Source organism: Tetrahymena thermophila (genome assembly GCF_000189635.1).
Source record: "Tetrahymena thermophila SB210 genomic scaffold scf_8254665, whole genome shotgun sequence".
Taxonomy (NCBI): Eukaryota; Ciliophora; class Oligohymenophorea; order Hymenostomatida; family Tetrahymenidae; genus Tetrahymena; species Tetrahymena thermophila.
In genome coordinates this window covers 768,116-785,511 of record NW_002476432.1, presented here as the reverse complement: position 1 = coordinate 785,511, position 17,396 = coordinate 768,116, and the positions used below count along the sequence as shown (strand labels likewise).

At 23.0% G+C, this 17,396-nt stretch overlaps 4 protein-coding genes across 4 annotated transcripts in view; 1 reads left to right on the top strand and 3 right to left on the bottom strand. All coding sequences in view use genetic code 6, as the record gives it.

Annotated features, from left to right (window-relative positions):
* Positions 1 to 2,716: 2,716 nt before the first annotated feature.
* On the bottom strand, positions 2,717 to 3,148 carry TTHERM_000232999 (hypothetical protein; the record flags this gene model as incomplete). The annotated part of the gene is made up of 1 exon (XM_012797305.1): positions 2,717 to 3,148. The coding sequence occupies one exon, from the start codon at positions 3,146 to 3,148 to the stop codon at positions 2,717 to 2,719; it is 432 nt and encodes a 143-aa protein (XP_012652759.1).
* A 1,664-nt stretch (positions 3,149 to 4,812) lies between these two features.
* TTHERM_00232980 (hypothetical protein) lies at positions 4,813 to 5,244 on the bottom strand (the record flags this gene model as incomplete). Its single annotated transcript, XM_001014334.1, has 1 exon — positions 4,813 to 5,244. The coding sequence occupies one exon, from the start codon at positions 5,242 to 5,244 to the stop codon at positions 4,813 to 4,815; it is 432 nt and encodes a 143-aa protein (XP_001014334.1).
* A 484-nt stretch (positions 5,245 to 5,728) lies between these two features.
* Positions 5,729 to 16,849, top strand: TTHERM_00231980 (WW domain protein; the record flags this gene model as incomplete). The annotated part of the gene is made up of 11 exons (XM_001014333.3): positions 5,729 to 6,401; positions 6,749 to 8,067; positions 8,171 to 9,012; positions 9,195 to 9,663; positions 9,722 to 9,810; positions 9,855 to 10,210; positions 10,370 to 10,944; positions 11,400 to 12,558; positions 12,778 to 14,492; positions 14,632 to 15,729; positions 16,094 to 16,849. The coding sequence occupies 11 exons, from the start codon at positions 5,729 to 5,731 to the stop codon at positions 16,847 to 16,849; spliced, it is 9,051 nt and encodes a 3,016-aa protein (XP_001014333.3).
* A 406-nt stretch (positions 16,850 to 17,255) lies between these two features.
* Positions 17,256 to 17,396, bottom strand: part of TTHERM_000230974 (hypothetical protein) — a gene marked incomplete at both ends in the record, with an annotated part of 4,683 nt that continues 4,542 nt past the window's right edge. The window contains one exon of the mRNA XM_012797304.1: positions 17,256 to 17,346. Coding sequence (XP_012652758.1) covers positions 17,256 to 17,346 — 91 coding nt within the window. The remainder of the gene's footprint in view (positions 17,347 to 17,396) is intronic.

Below are 17,396 nucleotides of genomic sequence, written 5' to 3'. Positions count from 1 at the left end.
TGATATTGCACTACTAAATTTGAAATATAATAATTTATAAATTTATAATTGAATGATGTTGTAACTAATAGTTTTTTTTATATGTTTTTGCAAGAGTTTTTTATTAATTATAAGCACTCATTCTTTAATTACTAATCAAATTTTTTTAGATTAAATTTCAAAAATATTAACTGAATTATTTATTGTACATGAGCTTAATCAAACAAGATTGGAAGGATACTTTTATTACTGTAAATTGTAAGTATTTGTAAGTAATATATCTATCTATTTTACAATTAAATACACATTTAAAACAAATAATCCAAAAGTATTTACTCTATGTTTGTTTTTTATTAATTTGCAATTTGTAATCTAAATGAACACTTAAAAAATATTTTTGTTAATTTCTGCTTTGTTATAGATAAAATTTATAGGTTGGATTTAATTTAATTTATTCGAAATTAATTAAAAATTTTTGTAATTGATAAAAGCCCGAAACAAGATAGATGAAATCATAAGAATAATTTAATAAAATAAGAAAGTAAATTTTAATTTAATAATTATATAAAAGAAATATTGCTTTATTTCTCTTAAATTTTAAATGGCTTTAGGTGCTTTCAATCATTTTAATATCAACAAATGAATGAATGACCTTAGTAAAAAATAATAAATAAAAATGTAATATTTCTGTTATCAAGTATAGCACTTCCATGAATTAAATTCTTGTGAACTTTAAAATGAGAGAATTTAATTCAGGAATAAGCTAACAACTAGGTTAACCAAATGAATACAAAAATTTATTAAATTAAGGTATATCTTTTTTTTATTATTTTTAAAATATAATGGTTTTAAAATTCCGCTGATTGGATATATGTAATCAAAGGAGTTTTTAAAAATATAAATATATAAATGAATACTAAAATGGCAGTATACATATTTTTTTTTCTTTTTTTTAATCAGAATTTATATGATAACTTGTTATTATTCGTGTATGTAGCCTTGAAAAAGGCAGTACCCTAGGGTACTATATATACATATATATATAATATTTATTTGCTAATAAAGAAATAAATTTCCAAGAAGAAGTTCATTCAACCTTATAATAAATTAAAAAAACAAAATAATGTGGTCAATTTTATTCTCATAAAATGCCTAAAATATAAAATAGAAAATATTACTATTTATTTAGAAATGAAACTTAGCGAAAATTTTATTTTTAAAAATATAAGTTTCGTTGAAATTTTTTAATAAGAAAAAATTCTAATTCAATTAATAAAAGAGTTATTTATTCACTATATTATTAAAACTTACTGAGTTTTATGAAAATTAATATTTCCTTTTAAATGAGTTTTCTACTCTTTTTTAGCTTAAAAATTAGAAAATTTAATTTAGGAAAATATTTGATTAAAGGTAGTGTCTAGATTATTTTGATAAAATAGAAAAAATAAATGTGAGATAAAAGACTTTTATTTTAAGTGTTTTTTTTAAGTAAAGAAACTAAATAAATCAATATTAAATCAAAATATCTTATTAAATACCTTCTCATAAATTTTCTTTTAATATTTTTAAATAGATTTTTAGTTTATAATATTCTATTTAAATATAAAGAGCAAAGAGTTCTATTTTTGGGATATCTTACAAATCATTCATTTTAGAAATAAATAATAGACAAAAAACTAATTTACCCTATTTTGTTTTGGAAAAATAATTTGATTTGAATAAAATACTTTTTTTTTTAATAACTCTTTTTAGAAAACAAAGCAAGCAGTAAATTTATTGTATTAAGCGCATTTTGATTCTATTTACTTGATTAATATGAAAATTATAAATAATATTGATAAGGATTTTAATACTGTACTTTTACTTTATTTTTTATAATTAATTAAAATTAAAAAGAAATATAAATCATATAAAACAAGAAAATCATTTAAAAAAACTATTAAAATGTAATAACAGCCAATTAATTATCAAAAGAAATGCATTGAGCATGTAAACAGAGATATTGAATATATATAAATAGGCGAAAAAAAATAATAATAAATAGGGGCATGCTAAGAATGTATTACAGAAAATGAGCTAAGAGGAAAAAATTTAATTTTAGTGAGCGATGTGATAAAAATACTTCAGAATAATAATGACATTTCAAAAAATTATCCTAAGTTATAAGATAAAAATCTACTTTTAAAATATTAGGATCAATATAAATCTACAGAATACATAGATCCTTAAACAAAACTAAAAGATTTCTTTGATGATTTTAAAAATAGATTTAGTATTTCAATTTAAAATATAGAATAATCTACTTTGTAAAATGCAAAGAATAATCTTATTGATAAATAACAACTTCTCAATGCATATAATAATATTTCAGAAAGAGGAAAATTTTTAGCTCACTTTTAAGATTATATGGTCGGCGAAAGCTAAGATAACGGCTAAATTCTATCAAAATTTATTTAAGATATGAATTCAAAGGAAAGTGAAAAAGCAAAATATTTAAATGAATAATTATTGGCATTCGAGAAATCTTAAATATTAATCAAATAATAATTACCAATTTAGTAATAACTAAAAGAAATCAGTCTTAATTTTATCGAAACCATAGGAAAAACTTTTATTTTTGATGAAAAAAATGATGGTATTTAATAAAAAATTGAATCTATACTACAAGGAATTAGTGGTTAATTTGAAGCTTTTAAATTAATTATCAACCATCTTGGTTAAATTTAACAAGATTTTGTCAACAAAAAGGAAATTCTTTTAGGATTTTTTTTAAAAAACTCTAATGATTTATCAAGTGATTTTATCTAATTTTCTAAAAGTGTTTTGTAATAAGAGACAGAATTTTACAAAAATGGAAAAGAAAATATTTAATAAAATAAGATAGATTTGTTTAAATAAAATGCTACTAACTTATAAGAAAAAATTTAGCATTTAGCTTAAGAATATTGTTTGTCAATATCTGACAAATTTTATTAAAAATAAGCTTAAAGCGTTTCTTAATCAAGTAATGTTTCAAGAACTAACTTTGGCGTTTTTTAGTTGCCAAATACTCTTCCAATATTTAATAATAAAATATTAATTCCAAATTAAGATAAATTTTTTGTATTCTTTCATCAATAAGCAATTTAGAAAGATTAATAATACCAAGTTATACTTAATTTAAAGCCATTTTAAGATAAAGAAATGCAATATAACTTTTCCATAGGGCTATTAAAAGAATTAGCTCAGGATGAAAATAGAGCTATTAAATCAGAATTTAGCTTTTGCTTGTCAAATAATGCTAATATGAGTACTATTAATGCTAAAGCACTTAAGGGATTCAATATAAGCAATTAACAAATTGCTCATAGCACATAAATGAGAAAAATAGAACTCCTGTTCCGCTTAAAAAATGGCTAATTTCAACTTTAAGATTACCCTCAAAAAGATAATATTACTGTAGCAAATGATGAAAAACTACAAAAAATTGACTTAAATTAAAATGTTCATTTTTTTGTTTAAACTTAAGGGATTCAAGAAATTAACTTTATTGAATTTAGAATTGCTAATTGAATGTTATCATTATTTTAAAATCTTACCTTTCTTTATTGAACTAATATTATTAAGATAATAAATGTTATTTATCTACATAAAAAATATATATACATACTTTGTTTTGTTATTATTGAGGTTAAAATACAAATTTTTAGATGTCTTTATTATTTTTAAAATTAATTATATACATGTACTATCCTTATAAGATATTTTAACAAGTATTAATAGCATCGATCATTAAACCTTTACCAGACTGAGTATTTTAAGATCCACTTCTTTTAGGTCAGGATCAAGTAAATATTATAAAATATAGATAGGTAGATAGATAGATATATTATAGTAATTTGCTAATTTAAAAATGATTGATTACTGATAATGAATTACTAATCAAATTGATAATTTTTTTAATAAGAAAAATAAATTTTTCTTAAAAATTTAAAATAGAAATATAAATAGTAATAATTTAAATCAATTATTATTTAATTAGATTTTAAATAGTGCGCGATTTCAAAAAAATTACAGAAACTCTGTTCAATATATAAACAAATAAAATTTGGAAGCATTTATTTCTAATTTTGAAAAGAAAAATGTAATTAAACTTAAAACTAATGTTTTCATTCAATGATTAATGAAACTTAATTTCCAGAATTTTTTAGCTTTAATTTTATTATGTTAGAATAATTGTTTCCTTAAAAGTATTTACCAAGTATTTTATATGTATTATGGTATAAATAATAATATAGATTATGCATATAAAATTATATCTAATTATATTTTAAAATTTAAAGTATCTTAGAAATTTTTATAAATCGTAAATTAATTTTAAACAGAATCTCCATTTTAATTTGCACTGATTTTCAAAAAAATATAAATCCAAATAATCCTAAAGATACCTATTTATTGATTAAATTTTTGTTTCTGTATTTTTCATAAAAAAGTATTTATTTTTTTTTGATAACCACATCAATTAGTACATAAATAAAAGAGTATGGCATCAACAACTTTAAATAACTAAAAATTATATTAAACTAAAGAAGATAAATTAATACTTTTTTCTTATAATTGATAAAATGAATACTGATGTTAATTAATATATAATATCAGTCAACTTATAAATTATTTTACATTTATTATAAATAATTTGCGTCTATTTTGTAGTAAATATTATTTTTATTATGTTTATATTAAGTTAATTAGTTAGTTAGTTAGTAGCTCAAAATTTTAAATATTACATTTGTCGTTTTAATATTAGAATTTGTAAAAAAGCATGTTTGCTTTGTGCATAAAGTAAGTTTCTTTTCAAAGTGAATCATCCTCTTCATTATTATAGTCATCATCATTTTGGTCGTCTTTGTCTTAACCTTTTTCTCCTTTTTCACCTTCTTCTCCTTTGATATCCTCATCTTTCTTTTTAGCATCTTCATAAATTCTATATCTCAAATCATGATAATATGTTTTGATTGCCTTATAAAGTAGTTTATCATCGTTGGATATAATTTGCAATATTTCACTTTTATAGTCATCTTGTGAGAAATTCTTTCTTAATTGCTATCTCATTCTTACTTTAAGCAATAAATTCTAAATAAAATCTTTAAAGTATTCGCATAATAAAGCTTATGCACCTTCTGTAACAAAGTCAGACTCAATATATAAAGATGCTAATGCTTTAACTTCCTCTTTTAAGTCTTTATACTTTTTTCCTTTAACACCTTCTTATTATCTTCCTGCCATTGATTCTATCAAACTAATTATTTTCTTTATATTTCCTATTCTTAATCAATTAATTAAGTTTTTAATTATTACTTTTACTTTATTAATTAATATTTTCGCATTTAAAGCGCCAATTTCAATTAAAAAAGAATAAGACACAATCAGTAAACAAACATCAATAATCCATTTAAAAGTAAAAGTTAGCAATAATCATATAAAATGACACTCAACCTCTTCCAATTTCTAAATAAAATATTCTTTAAATTTACTTTCCAACCAATTGAGTGATTTTTTGCTATAGAAATATTATTTAAAATTAAAAAAAATGAATTTTTTGTTAATTGGTTAAAGCTTTGAAGTACTGTTTAAAAAAAATGAGATTTGTTTGTAAAAGTTGAAATTGAATTCTACTATGAGTTTTCTGTTAAATAGCTTTTAAAAGAAAGATTTTTATAATTATTAATTTTTTGTGTGTAAAAAGATCAATATTTGAGTTGATTTAAGGATGAATGAAAGTACTAGATTAAATTAAAGTAAACCTAAGAAAAAAAACAAATTAATTGAAGAAGAAGATTATGATGATGATGAAGAAGAAGAGGATGATTTTGATCACACAGAATATGGAATCAAATATAATTAATCAGAAGATATTGAGAATTCTAACTTGCTATACAATAATTCTGATAATAATATAGAAGAGCCTCAAGAGGAGCAAAAAGAAGCAGATAAATCAGAATAGCAGGAATCTGAAAGCAATAAAGATGATCAAGAAAGTTAAAATATGAGCTATCACAGCTTAAATAATGAAAATAATAAGCCGGATTAGCAAGAACAATTTATATTTACTCAGAAAAGGAATAAAAATAGAAACTAAAGAGTATTTTCTACTATTAGGCCATAGCTTGTCTATGAAGATTTCAGTAAAAGGGGTGAATTATCTAAGCAAAGCTCTTCTAGTTCTTTCTCTTCAATTTCAAGCGAAAAGGTCATTTAAAAGCTACTTAAGCTCAGTCATTAGGTTAAGCATGAAAGTGGTAGTGAATCTAATCCTTAAAATTCATAGCAACCACCTCAACCTAGCACTTATTTTGACATAGAAAAAGGAATTATAAATTAACTAACTCAAATCAAAGAAGAATTAAAAGAATAAGAAAAAAATTAGCTTTCTAATAGCTTAGGTATTTACTATTTGCTATTAAATAAATACTTCTACTAAATTACAAAATAAATATTTAAATCCCAATATTTTTTCAAATTTTAATAATTTACTCAATTAATTAAATTAGAATAGTCAACTTTTAAATATTTTATTTTTCCAATAAGCAGATACCATATTCGCTATCAATTTATAATATAAATCATGGATATTTTTTCAATCCTGATCTTAATAATTTTTAGATTTTTAAATAAATTTGATTAATAAGTTAATTTTTTAAAAGAGAAACTGTATGTTATTTATTTTAAGTTATAATTATTGACTGGTCAACGATTGAAAATAAAAAAAACTATTATTAAAATAAAATAGGTTTATTGAATACTGAAATAAAGCAATATGAGCAATTGATTGAATTAATGTTAGAAGAAGAACTTCCTTCAAATTATGTAAAGGAAATAGATCCAGATTAATAAATAGTTTACTTTAACATAGTGACGAAGACTTCAAGTTATGAACATCCTTTAATAAATAAATTCAGAAGAGTTTTATTTGAAAAGAAATTTAAAGAAGACGAGGTTGATTTCTTTAAATTAGAAAACAGGAAGGGTATACCTACTAAATTTTCTCATAATCCGATCATTTAATATGCAAAAAAAGAGGAAAAAAAAATAGAAAAAAAGAAATCTCTCTTAGATAATTAGCAGAAGGTTGCTGCGGCAGTAAATGTAAAAGAAACGCTTTCACCTGATAAAAATTAGAAAGAATCAGCTTTAGCAGCTGCTAAGCGTTAAGTTAGTAAAAGCGTGTATAAAAAATAATCAATAAGTACCAAAATATAAAAAAGTATTGGAGGAATGGGAGATATTCCAGCCAAGAAGCAGCCAGAGCCAGTCTCATTATTTTTGCAGCACCAAAACATACCGATAATAAATCCTGCTCTGATGTTTACAGATATTAAAATAGGTACACTTAACCCGAAATAAGAGTTTGTGGAATTCCGATTTAAAGAGATGATGAATGAGTTATCTTAAATGAAAGATACTAATACCTATAGATTCATCAAAGATAGAATTTATCCAGCTATAGAAGAAGATGAAAACGATAATGAAAATAAGAAAGATTAAAACAAAGAAGGACTTACTACTTCATAACCATAAGAAAATACTTAAAAAATTAAGTAGGACTAAGCAGTTCCAAATCTTAATTTATATCACAAAGCTCTCTTAACAACTTAATCAAAATTTAACAAAAACTCAGATAAAAAGTTATTCAATGGACAATTAATTAGAAATGGCTTAAGCTATATTGTTCAGACTGCAAACAGCACAGCAAGAGGCACAAGCAACAAACAGTTAGGTCACTCTAACAACGTTTCAGGAGTTGAATTTTCTGAAACTACAATTGGAGCATAGTAATCACTGTAGAATGTACAAGAAAATATCTAAGATAGTACAACACAGTAATAGCCTGATAATTAAAATTAGATGACATAAAGCTCAAGAAGTTAATAAAAAATTGGTAAAAAAGAGAGTCAAGAAAGTTCAAGAAAATTGGATATTGCAAATCAAAAAATTAAGTCAGGTCTTTCTACATCTTCTGTAAATTAAACTGAAATTACTACTCCAAAACACACTCAACTAGATGGTGAAAACCCAGATTTTTCTGTTCAAACTAATGAATTCAAACCAGTAATTTAATTTTTTTAAATAAATATTTAGATTAAAAACATAAAAATAAAAAAAGAGTTGTTTGTTATTTTTTATTAAATTTAATTAAAACAATTTTATGTAGGAAAAACAGAAATAGTAAGTTCAATATTTAGACATATATCCTATAAGATAAGAAAGAGAGAATTTGATTGAAACAATAGAAAGAGAATTGATAATTGCTACTGAATACTATGAGTATAAATATGGGAAGGATTTATTTATTTAATAGCAAATTATAGAGTCCTAAAAGTCATTTAAAAGGGCAAATCCAGAAGATGTCATTTTTGCTATGAATTTTTTAAATATTTAGATAAACTAATCTTAGCTATTTTGGGTAGCGAGAGCTTTTGCTACTTTAGATTTACCAGATTTTTGGACAGAAATTTACGATGAAGAAGAAGAGCAGATAGTTTATGTGAATTAGCTTACAAATTTCCATTTTAACATTCACCCCAGTATAGTTTTTATTTAGAAAATTATAACTGAGTATAAAAGGAAAAGAGACTAAGAAGCAATGAAGAGAGCTCAATAAACATTTGCATTTAAACATAAAAGTTATTTATTTACTGCTGAGTATCCAAAAACAGCTCAAAATGATATTATTAACAAAAAAGATGCTTTGTATTATGACTAAATGCATAATTTAAATAACACAACTTTTTAAGAGGATTTAAATATGATATTCGAAAACAGAATGGGAATTCAGTATTCTGTTAATCTTACAAAATTGCACCAAAAACTGGATAAAATTAACCTCTATAGAGGTGATCAAACAACTGTTCCCATAAAGAATAAACTTGAATATATTTCAAATACTTTAAATAACATCAAAAGAAAAGAAAATAAACAAATTGCACCAATCAATCCTTACTTCGACGACATTTACTTCTACGTAGACACAGAGCAAGAAGTGGCAGAAAATAAGTAATTGTTTGATAATAAAAAAATTACTTTTTTATAATTTAATAAAGATAAACAAATAAAAACAAAGCTTTAAAAATCATAATTTTTAAAAAAAGCTAAAATTTATTTTTGAATTATTTTTAAAGTTTTTTGATAATTAAATTTACCTGTTTTTTAGAAGAGTTTAAAAAAAAAATATTTAGGATATTCTCAGAAACAGATATAAGTAAATCAAAAAGAAATAAAGGTAAACACAAAAGATCAAACTCTAATTTATCTGATTAACACATGCTCGTTTTAAGTAGAGAGCTCGGATTAAATTTCCCTGAAGATATTCATGTATTAATTCTTGTACATGAATTTATTGAAACTAAAGAATAATTAAATAATGAATGGAGATTTCGCCATACAAATAAGAATACTTTTTACTGGTTTCATAGAAAAGATTAAAAATGCCAAATAAAATACCCATACCTCTAAGAACTCAAAGACATAGTCTAACTCTTTTAGCACTCTTTAAAGAAGGACATTCAAAAGATTAAAATTAACAAAGACAATTTGAAGTATTTGAGTATGTTCAAAAGCTCAAAGCAAGTGGTTCTCTCTAAAATAAAGCAAGAATCAAGAGATTTTGTTAAAAAATACATGGCATACAACAGCTAATCAAAAAAGGTAATTTAAATAATCAATAAAAAAAAAATAAACAAAAAAATAAACTTTATTAATTTAGAATGATAAAAAACTAAATATGGATAACAATGATGAAATGCTAACATTATCGTCTTCAGAAGATGAAAAAGCTTTGTAAGTTGACAAAAAGTAAATTTTTTTTATAGACATACAATTTATAACAGAATTTTCAGGATGCAAAAATTAGATGCAAAAACAGATGGATATCAATTAAAACACGTGATGAATGTCTTAAGAAATAAATCTTAAATCACTGAATAAGACATCAAAGAGAAGGTTCTTTTCAATTGGCCACTCAAGTTTATATACAAAGAACATAAAATAGAAGACCTGAATTAGACAAAAGAAAAAACCAGTAATGTAAAAGAAAAGAAGATTGGAATGAATTTAAAAGAAAATTAAAAAAACGCTCTCAAAAAGCTAAAGGCTATGACAAAAGTAGTTGGGCTAACTAAATCATCCACTGAGAGTCTTACTGATCTCTCTAAAAAGCAATCAATAATTTCATCAGCAACTACAATTTCAATAGGTACTTACTTACTTACTTATTTATTTGTTCAATTATTTATTTAATATTTTCACTTAAATTAATTTAAAATTTTTAAAAATTTCTTGATAAAGTAAAAATTTTTTCAATAAGTTTTAAAAAGAACAAATTTAATTTATTTATGAATTAATTAATTTAAAGGCTAAAAACCAAACTCTAGCACTTCTTTAGGATCTGCATCAGCTATTAGCAAAAACTTAGTCAGATAAAATACAAATAAAAAATAATACCCTCCAACTTCATATCAAATTATGCAAAATCCTGGATATTTTTCTGGTAAAACTAGTCAAGAATACTATAGATTCTTTAGCGATTCTAGTCGAAGCAGCAGTAGCAGTAGTAACAACAGCAGTCGTTCTAGTAGCGATTCAGCTAAGAATTCCCAATCTAATTTAGATAGCTCATAAAGTAGCTTATTCAAATTTTTTAAATCTAATAATGAACCTCAAGTTCCAGATTCATCGATTTTAGAATAGCTAGTATAATTGCAAGGACTTCCTACCTAAAATGATAATGATTAAGATTAAAAAAATCAACTTAATGTAAGATTTGAAGATGAAGCTTAAGCAGATTAAAAGGAATAAGATGCATCAAATTAGAATAATTAAGCCACTGATTCACAGTAAGAACAAGAAGCTAATGAATATACATATTAAAAATAAGTTGAATTTGATGACACTATTAACTCAACTTAAATCAACAATGATTCAACTCAGGTAGATCTTTATTTATTTATTTATTTATTTATTTATTTATTATATGATTGATAAGTCATTAATAGGAATATAAAATTTTTAATTAAATAATGTTAAATTATTTTTAATTTATTAAGAAATTTATTTTGAAATTTCTACAATTTAGCATTTTATCAAAATTAAATAATAAATTACAAGAAATTTCACAAAAAAGTTATTTCAACATTTTTCTATTAAAAATAGTAATTAATTTAAAATTTCTGAGTATTCTAAGAAATTATTTGATTTTAAAAATGAGTGATAACAAATATTTAAATTTTTACAATATAATTAACTTTTCTTGTAAATAAAAAAAATTTATTTTATAATTATATAATAAAAGTAAAATTATTTAATTAATTTTTACTTGTTTAAACTAACTTTCTTATATTTCGATTTTAGCTTTAAATATCTTAAATTTCTTGTTTAAATTTTAGGTTGATATTAGCTAGGATTAGAGCAAAAGTAAGGATAAGAAGCATGGTAAATCTGGGTCTAAAAAATAATAACGCTCTATTAGTAGCAAAAAGTCTTACACAAAGTCACCTTTGAAAGATGGAAAAAAAAAATCAAAAAAACCATCAATATCTCCTAACAAAAGTGGATAATTTAGTGTCCATAATTAATAGTTATATTAGTAAAATTAAAATAATTTATAACTAAATTCAAAATAAATAGGAAATCAAAAACAAGTAAAAAAAGGCTCAGAGGTAAATAATAAAAATTAACCCATTTCTAAGCTCCAAAATGCTGCCAGTATGATTTCTAAAGTAGTTTCAATTACAAAGCCATCTTAAGAATAAGATAAAAATAAAGTAAATAACTAGAATTAATAAGGTTAGTCTTTTATTAGACTATAAGAAACTCCAAAGGATTAGCCTAAATAGTAATCGTAATAATAACAATTGTAAAAAGAACTTACAATTAAAAAAGATAATGAAAATTAAATAGGTGGTAAAGACTAAAAATAAGAAATAGCCAATCAAAAATAAAATGAACAATAAGTTAACAAATAAGAACCAGATTAACAATCTGTGCCATTAGTTGATTAAAAGTAGGATTAAATAAATGAAAAAACTCAAGATTAATAAAATTTACAGTAATAAGAAATAGTCTAAAAATAATAAGAATAAGTAGAACAAAATACTGAAATCAAGAATTTATAAAACGATCAAATAAAAGATTAATCAACTGAATAAAATAATGAAAAAGAAAATTAAAATACTGAAATATAAAAAGCATAAACAAATGAAACATAATCTTTAGAAAATTAGCAAGAACCAAAAACTGAACCATAAACTGAAGTGCCTAAAATAGATCTAGAAAAATTAGAAAATTTTTCTTAAAATTAAAATGAGTAACAAAATTAACCATAAAATATTCCTGATCAAGCTAATACTCCGATACCTGACTAAAATTAAATATCATCTTAAAAAGAAAAAGAAGAATAAACAAAAGTTGAAATTAGCAGTCCGTAAAGGAATTTTTCATCTCCTATTATGTCTCCTTAAAGAATCTCTTCAAGATAATCATTTCTTAAAAAAGTAGAAGAGCCTTTAAAACTAGACTCTGATCCTCAAACACCTAAAAAATCAGGTTAAATTAATATTATTTTATTTTAAATGTACTGGGCTGGGAGTGCTTAATCAATTTTTTATTTTTTTAAAGAAATACAATTTAAAAAAATAATTTTTAAATTAAAATTTTTTTTTGGTAATTTTATTTTACAACCCTATTCATTATCAATTAATTGATTTATTGATTTTAAAATTTATTTAATTTAAATTTATTAATATTATATATAAATTGAAATAGGTGATGGATCTCCAACTCCAAAAAGTGTAAATTAAAGGAGAGGGAGTTTTAGATGGAATAGAAACGAATAGAGGAAAAGTGAAAGCCATATTGAATAGCAAAAAATTGCTCAAGCAAAACTATAAGAGGAAAAAAAACTTTCAAAAAAATAGGAAGGTGATAAAATAGAAGATTCATATAAAAGTTTATTTTAAAAGCATTTCAAAGTTAAGGCTAAACAAATGAATTTACTGTAACCTAAGATAAATATTTAAGAGTCTGTTTTGAGTAAATACATAAATTAATAAGATGTTATTAGCGAAGATGCATAAGAAGATGTATTAGATAGAGATAGTGATGATGAAAAGAGTAACAACTGGCTTTACACAAATCAATTTAAAAATTTTATGGCATAGCAAAATAAAAGAGGAGTCATAGTATAAAACAAAAGAACCAATATCATGATTCCTCTCAATTAGACTGTAGGCAGTATTTATCATTAGGCAAAAACAGGGTCTTTTATTTAGAATATTAAGCTTTCAGGGATAGATGTTCATCATACTAGTCATACTGTAAGAAGAGAAAGTAATCCTGTTTATCTTTATCCTGAATTGAAGAACTAATAAGCCTATTTAAACCACTAACTTAGAAATTAATTTTATCAAGCAACTATATAACAGTAAAAGATCAAAGAAGAAATTCTTTTTGTCGATTAATTTAATTCAAACTTTATTATGAAACAACAAGGATTAGATTAAGACAAATAAGCTGAGGTTATCCACAAAAAAAATGAAAAAAGTTTAGAGAAGTCTAGCAATGATAACAATCAAAAAAATAAAATTAATCAAATTATTGAAAAAAAAGGCACAATTTTCCCAACATTATAATAACCAACTAAAAAGCTTGTTCCACATATAACTCATAAAGTTAGACTTATCAAGACAACTTCTAACTTTAATTTCAAATAAAATAGGAGTCTTTCTCCCAAGACAGAGTCTTTATAAAATAATGTTGTGACTTAAGATAACATAAACTCACCAAGCAGAAAATAGACCTAAGATTTTAGCAGAAAATAAACTCAAGAATTTGGCAGAAAGCTTACTCATGAAATTACCAGCTAATAAGCTTAAGAATTAGGTAGAGGTTCTGGAATAAATAAAGCTTTTAGTCCTAAAAAGTCTATAGATTATGTTTTAAAGATATCTCGTTAACAGTCAATGGCATCAGATGGTTCATCACCGAAAAATCAAAGAATGCTAGAGAGTAGCAGTCCTAGAAAGAAGCAAAGTAGCGTATTCAATAATTTAGACAGTACTGCAAACAATAAAAGAAATAGCTCTAGATTAGAAAATATTTTTTAGAAAGGAAACGTTAAAGAAAATGAATAATCAGATATTGTTCCAGTAGAATCTTAAGCAATTATTTTAAATGAAGAAAACTTTAAGACCTAAATTGAAAACATTAGTAAGTATTAAGATGACTACAGTAACTTTAAAATTAAATAAATGCTTAGCAATCTCTTGAAAAAAATGCCTTATGTCAAGGTTGATTTCCAAAATTAAATAATAAATAAACTTAAAAGCATACCTGACAACCCAAACAAAAAACTTAATTCTTACAGAGTTTTCCAAGTCGAAGCACAATCTCATTTGGAATTAATTAAGCTCAAATACCTCAAAAAGAAATTAGATTTAATAGCATTCGATTTTATCATGTCTAATTTGCGTATTCCGAAAGTAAAACTTCAAAAAAATAATTTTAAGTTTAACAAAAATTAAATTTGTTTATTTTCATTTATTTATAGATTAAAAGATGATTTAGATCTTTGCTTATTCAGATATATTTTTATTTATTTATTTTTGATAATTATTTTAGGAAGCTAAAAAAACTATTTACGATTCTGAGCTTTTGAAATCAAGAATGTATAGGAAATTCAGGAATTTCTTCAGAGATATTAGGACTTATTTGATTAGCTTGTAAGATATATTTTAAAATTTGCAGAGAATGATTATAGATTCTAAGTTTGAGTGGAAGATATTACCAAAGCTTTACGGGATAATGACACAGAAATTTCAAAGGCAAATTGCTAAAATTAATAAAGAGAATATTTTTGAAAAAATAGTTCTTCATTATGAAAAGAAAAAGCTTAAATAGCTCTTAGGTGAGTAAGAATAAAATAAATTATAATAAAACGAAAATAAGAATTAAGATGAAGAGTTAGCTGATGAAATTATGCTTAGTGATGTTGAAAGCGATCCAGAAGATTAAAATGATCTAAATCCATTTAGCTAACAGTTTACCTTGGTATCATCTAAGGTTTTAAATAAAATGATTAAAGACCAAAAGAAGAAGCAAAGAAAGAGATAAAAGCTCATTAAGAAACTTGAAAAAGGATTGCTGCAAAAAGCTGATTCTGATGAAGAATAAGAATATGCAGAGAATATTAAAATTTACAAACAAATTTAACAAGCAAAAACTGAAGATGATGAAGCAAAAAATAATGAACAAATTTAAGAAAGAGAAGAAAATGCTATCTTAAAAAAAGTAGAGTAAAAGAAAAATATAGTTCACATTGATCAACTAAGAAAAGAAATTGAGAGACAAACAGAAAAATAGAAACAGAAAGAAATTAAAAAGCAAAAGAAAAAAATGATGGAGGAGCAAGATGAAGAAGATGAAGAGGACGAAGAATATGATGATTTTGATGGAGAAAATAAGAAAAAGAAAAAAGGATAGGATGAAGATGACTCTAAATATAATAGTGAAAGCTCAGATAACGAATCTTCTTATTTCTCAACAGAAAGCTCAAACTCAGATCTAGATTCTAAAGGAGAAGAAATGTATGAAGAAAATCAAAGAATTAACCTATTATTAAAGGTATTCGATGATCCAAAGTACATCTTCTTATTCTAGTAATTCCTTTAAAACTAAGAAAAAATTACTCAGCTAGAGGAGTCGAATCAAATTTGGAAAGTAAATTAATAATTTTAATTTTAAAAATTTAAATAAAATCACTTTCAACAGATTTTGTTTGCATTGGATTTATAAAATTTTTAAAAAATTTTTGGCTTTATTTGCTAAGTCAAAGTTAGTGGTTAAATTTGTTTAAATCAGAATTTTAATTTTGATTTTAGTAAATAAAAATGAGAAAATAAAATTAATATTTTTTATGAATTTATTGTATTTGAAAATTAATTAGAATTTGTTAAATAAATTACTAAAAATGACAAGAAATATCTGAAAAATTTTAAAGAAACAAGTTTTGATTAATAAATATTTTAATTATCTTTGAGAAATTTATTTTTTTTATGAATTTAATTTCTTTTAAAAAACAAAGCTGCTGACTAATTAATTGGGGCATATACATACTATGTTCAGAGATAGTGTTAAAAGAGTAGAGATTTTTTTAGATTATGGAATGGCAACAAGTGATTTAGATAAAATGATAAAAAGACTAAAAATAGATATCAACAGGGAAGGTGATTTGATTTGGATAGCCTATTTTTATTGTGGTGTGCTCCTAAGATATAGCTCTAATTTTAGTAACGATGTTTTATAGGCTATATTACAATCAGAGGAATAGAATGACTATGATTCTTTTTTTATGGAAATGCTAGATTTGAATAGAGTAAAAAGATAGTTTGTTATGATAGAAATGAACTCAAAAAATATTAATGATTATCTTATTTACTCTCAGTGGTTTAAATTCTACAACAATAAAAGTGGTTAAATGTTTTTCTATAACCCAATGCTCAAAAAGAAAGTGTCTAGCTTAAGCTAGAAGATTTTCACAATGCAAGAGCACTTCAAGGCAATAGATAAATATAAGTTTATAGAAATGATTGACTTTATTATGAATAAAATTAAAGATGAAGAAGAAAAAGATCTCGCTATGCAATTTAGTTAATTTTTTAAACAGCAACCAATGGATAGCAAGTTCAACGAGTCAACAAACCGCGAAAAGAAAAGTATTTTACACTATAAATCTAAATCCTAAATTAGAGGATCTATTAGAGGATTTATAGATTCAAATCCCAATTTATAAAATTCTATTTAAAAATTCATTTATGACTAAAATAAATAAATTTTTTGATTTAGTTAATAAAAGCAAGTTAAAATAAAATGTATTTAATTTTTTATTAATATTTATAGTTAAAACAAATAATTTATATAAACTCTATTTAATTCAAATTTATATTCTCTAATCTTTCAATTATTCAATTTTCAATATTTTATACGATTATTTATTTTTTAAATGTAAAAGTGTAAAATTAGCTTAAAATCATAAAAATAAAATATAATAGCACCATCTGTATCTACACAGTTTGTGATATTTTAATTACAGGATTAGCAATATTTACAAAAAAATAACTTACATAAATATAAAAACAAGAATAAAATCTATCTGTCTATATTTTAGGTTAAATTATCTTATTTTTTATTATTCAAATATTTAATATTTATTCATCCCTTTTTCACCATTTGTATGTGCATCACGATCAGAAATTTATTTCAAAGACAACTAATCTTTTTGATTTAAGACACTTGTTTTCTACTTACAATTATTAAGATTCATTGAATTAGTTTTTACTTTTATTATAAATTAACGTAAATTACTAAAAAAAGTTTAAACTAATAAA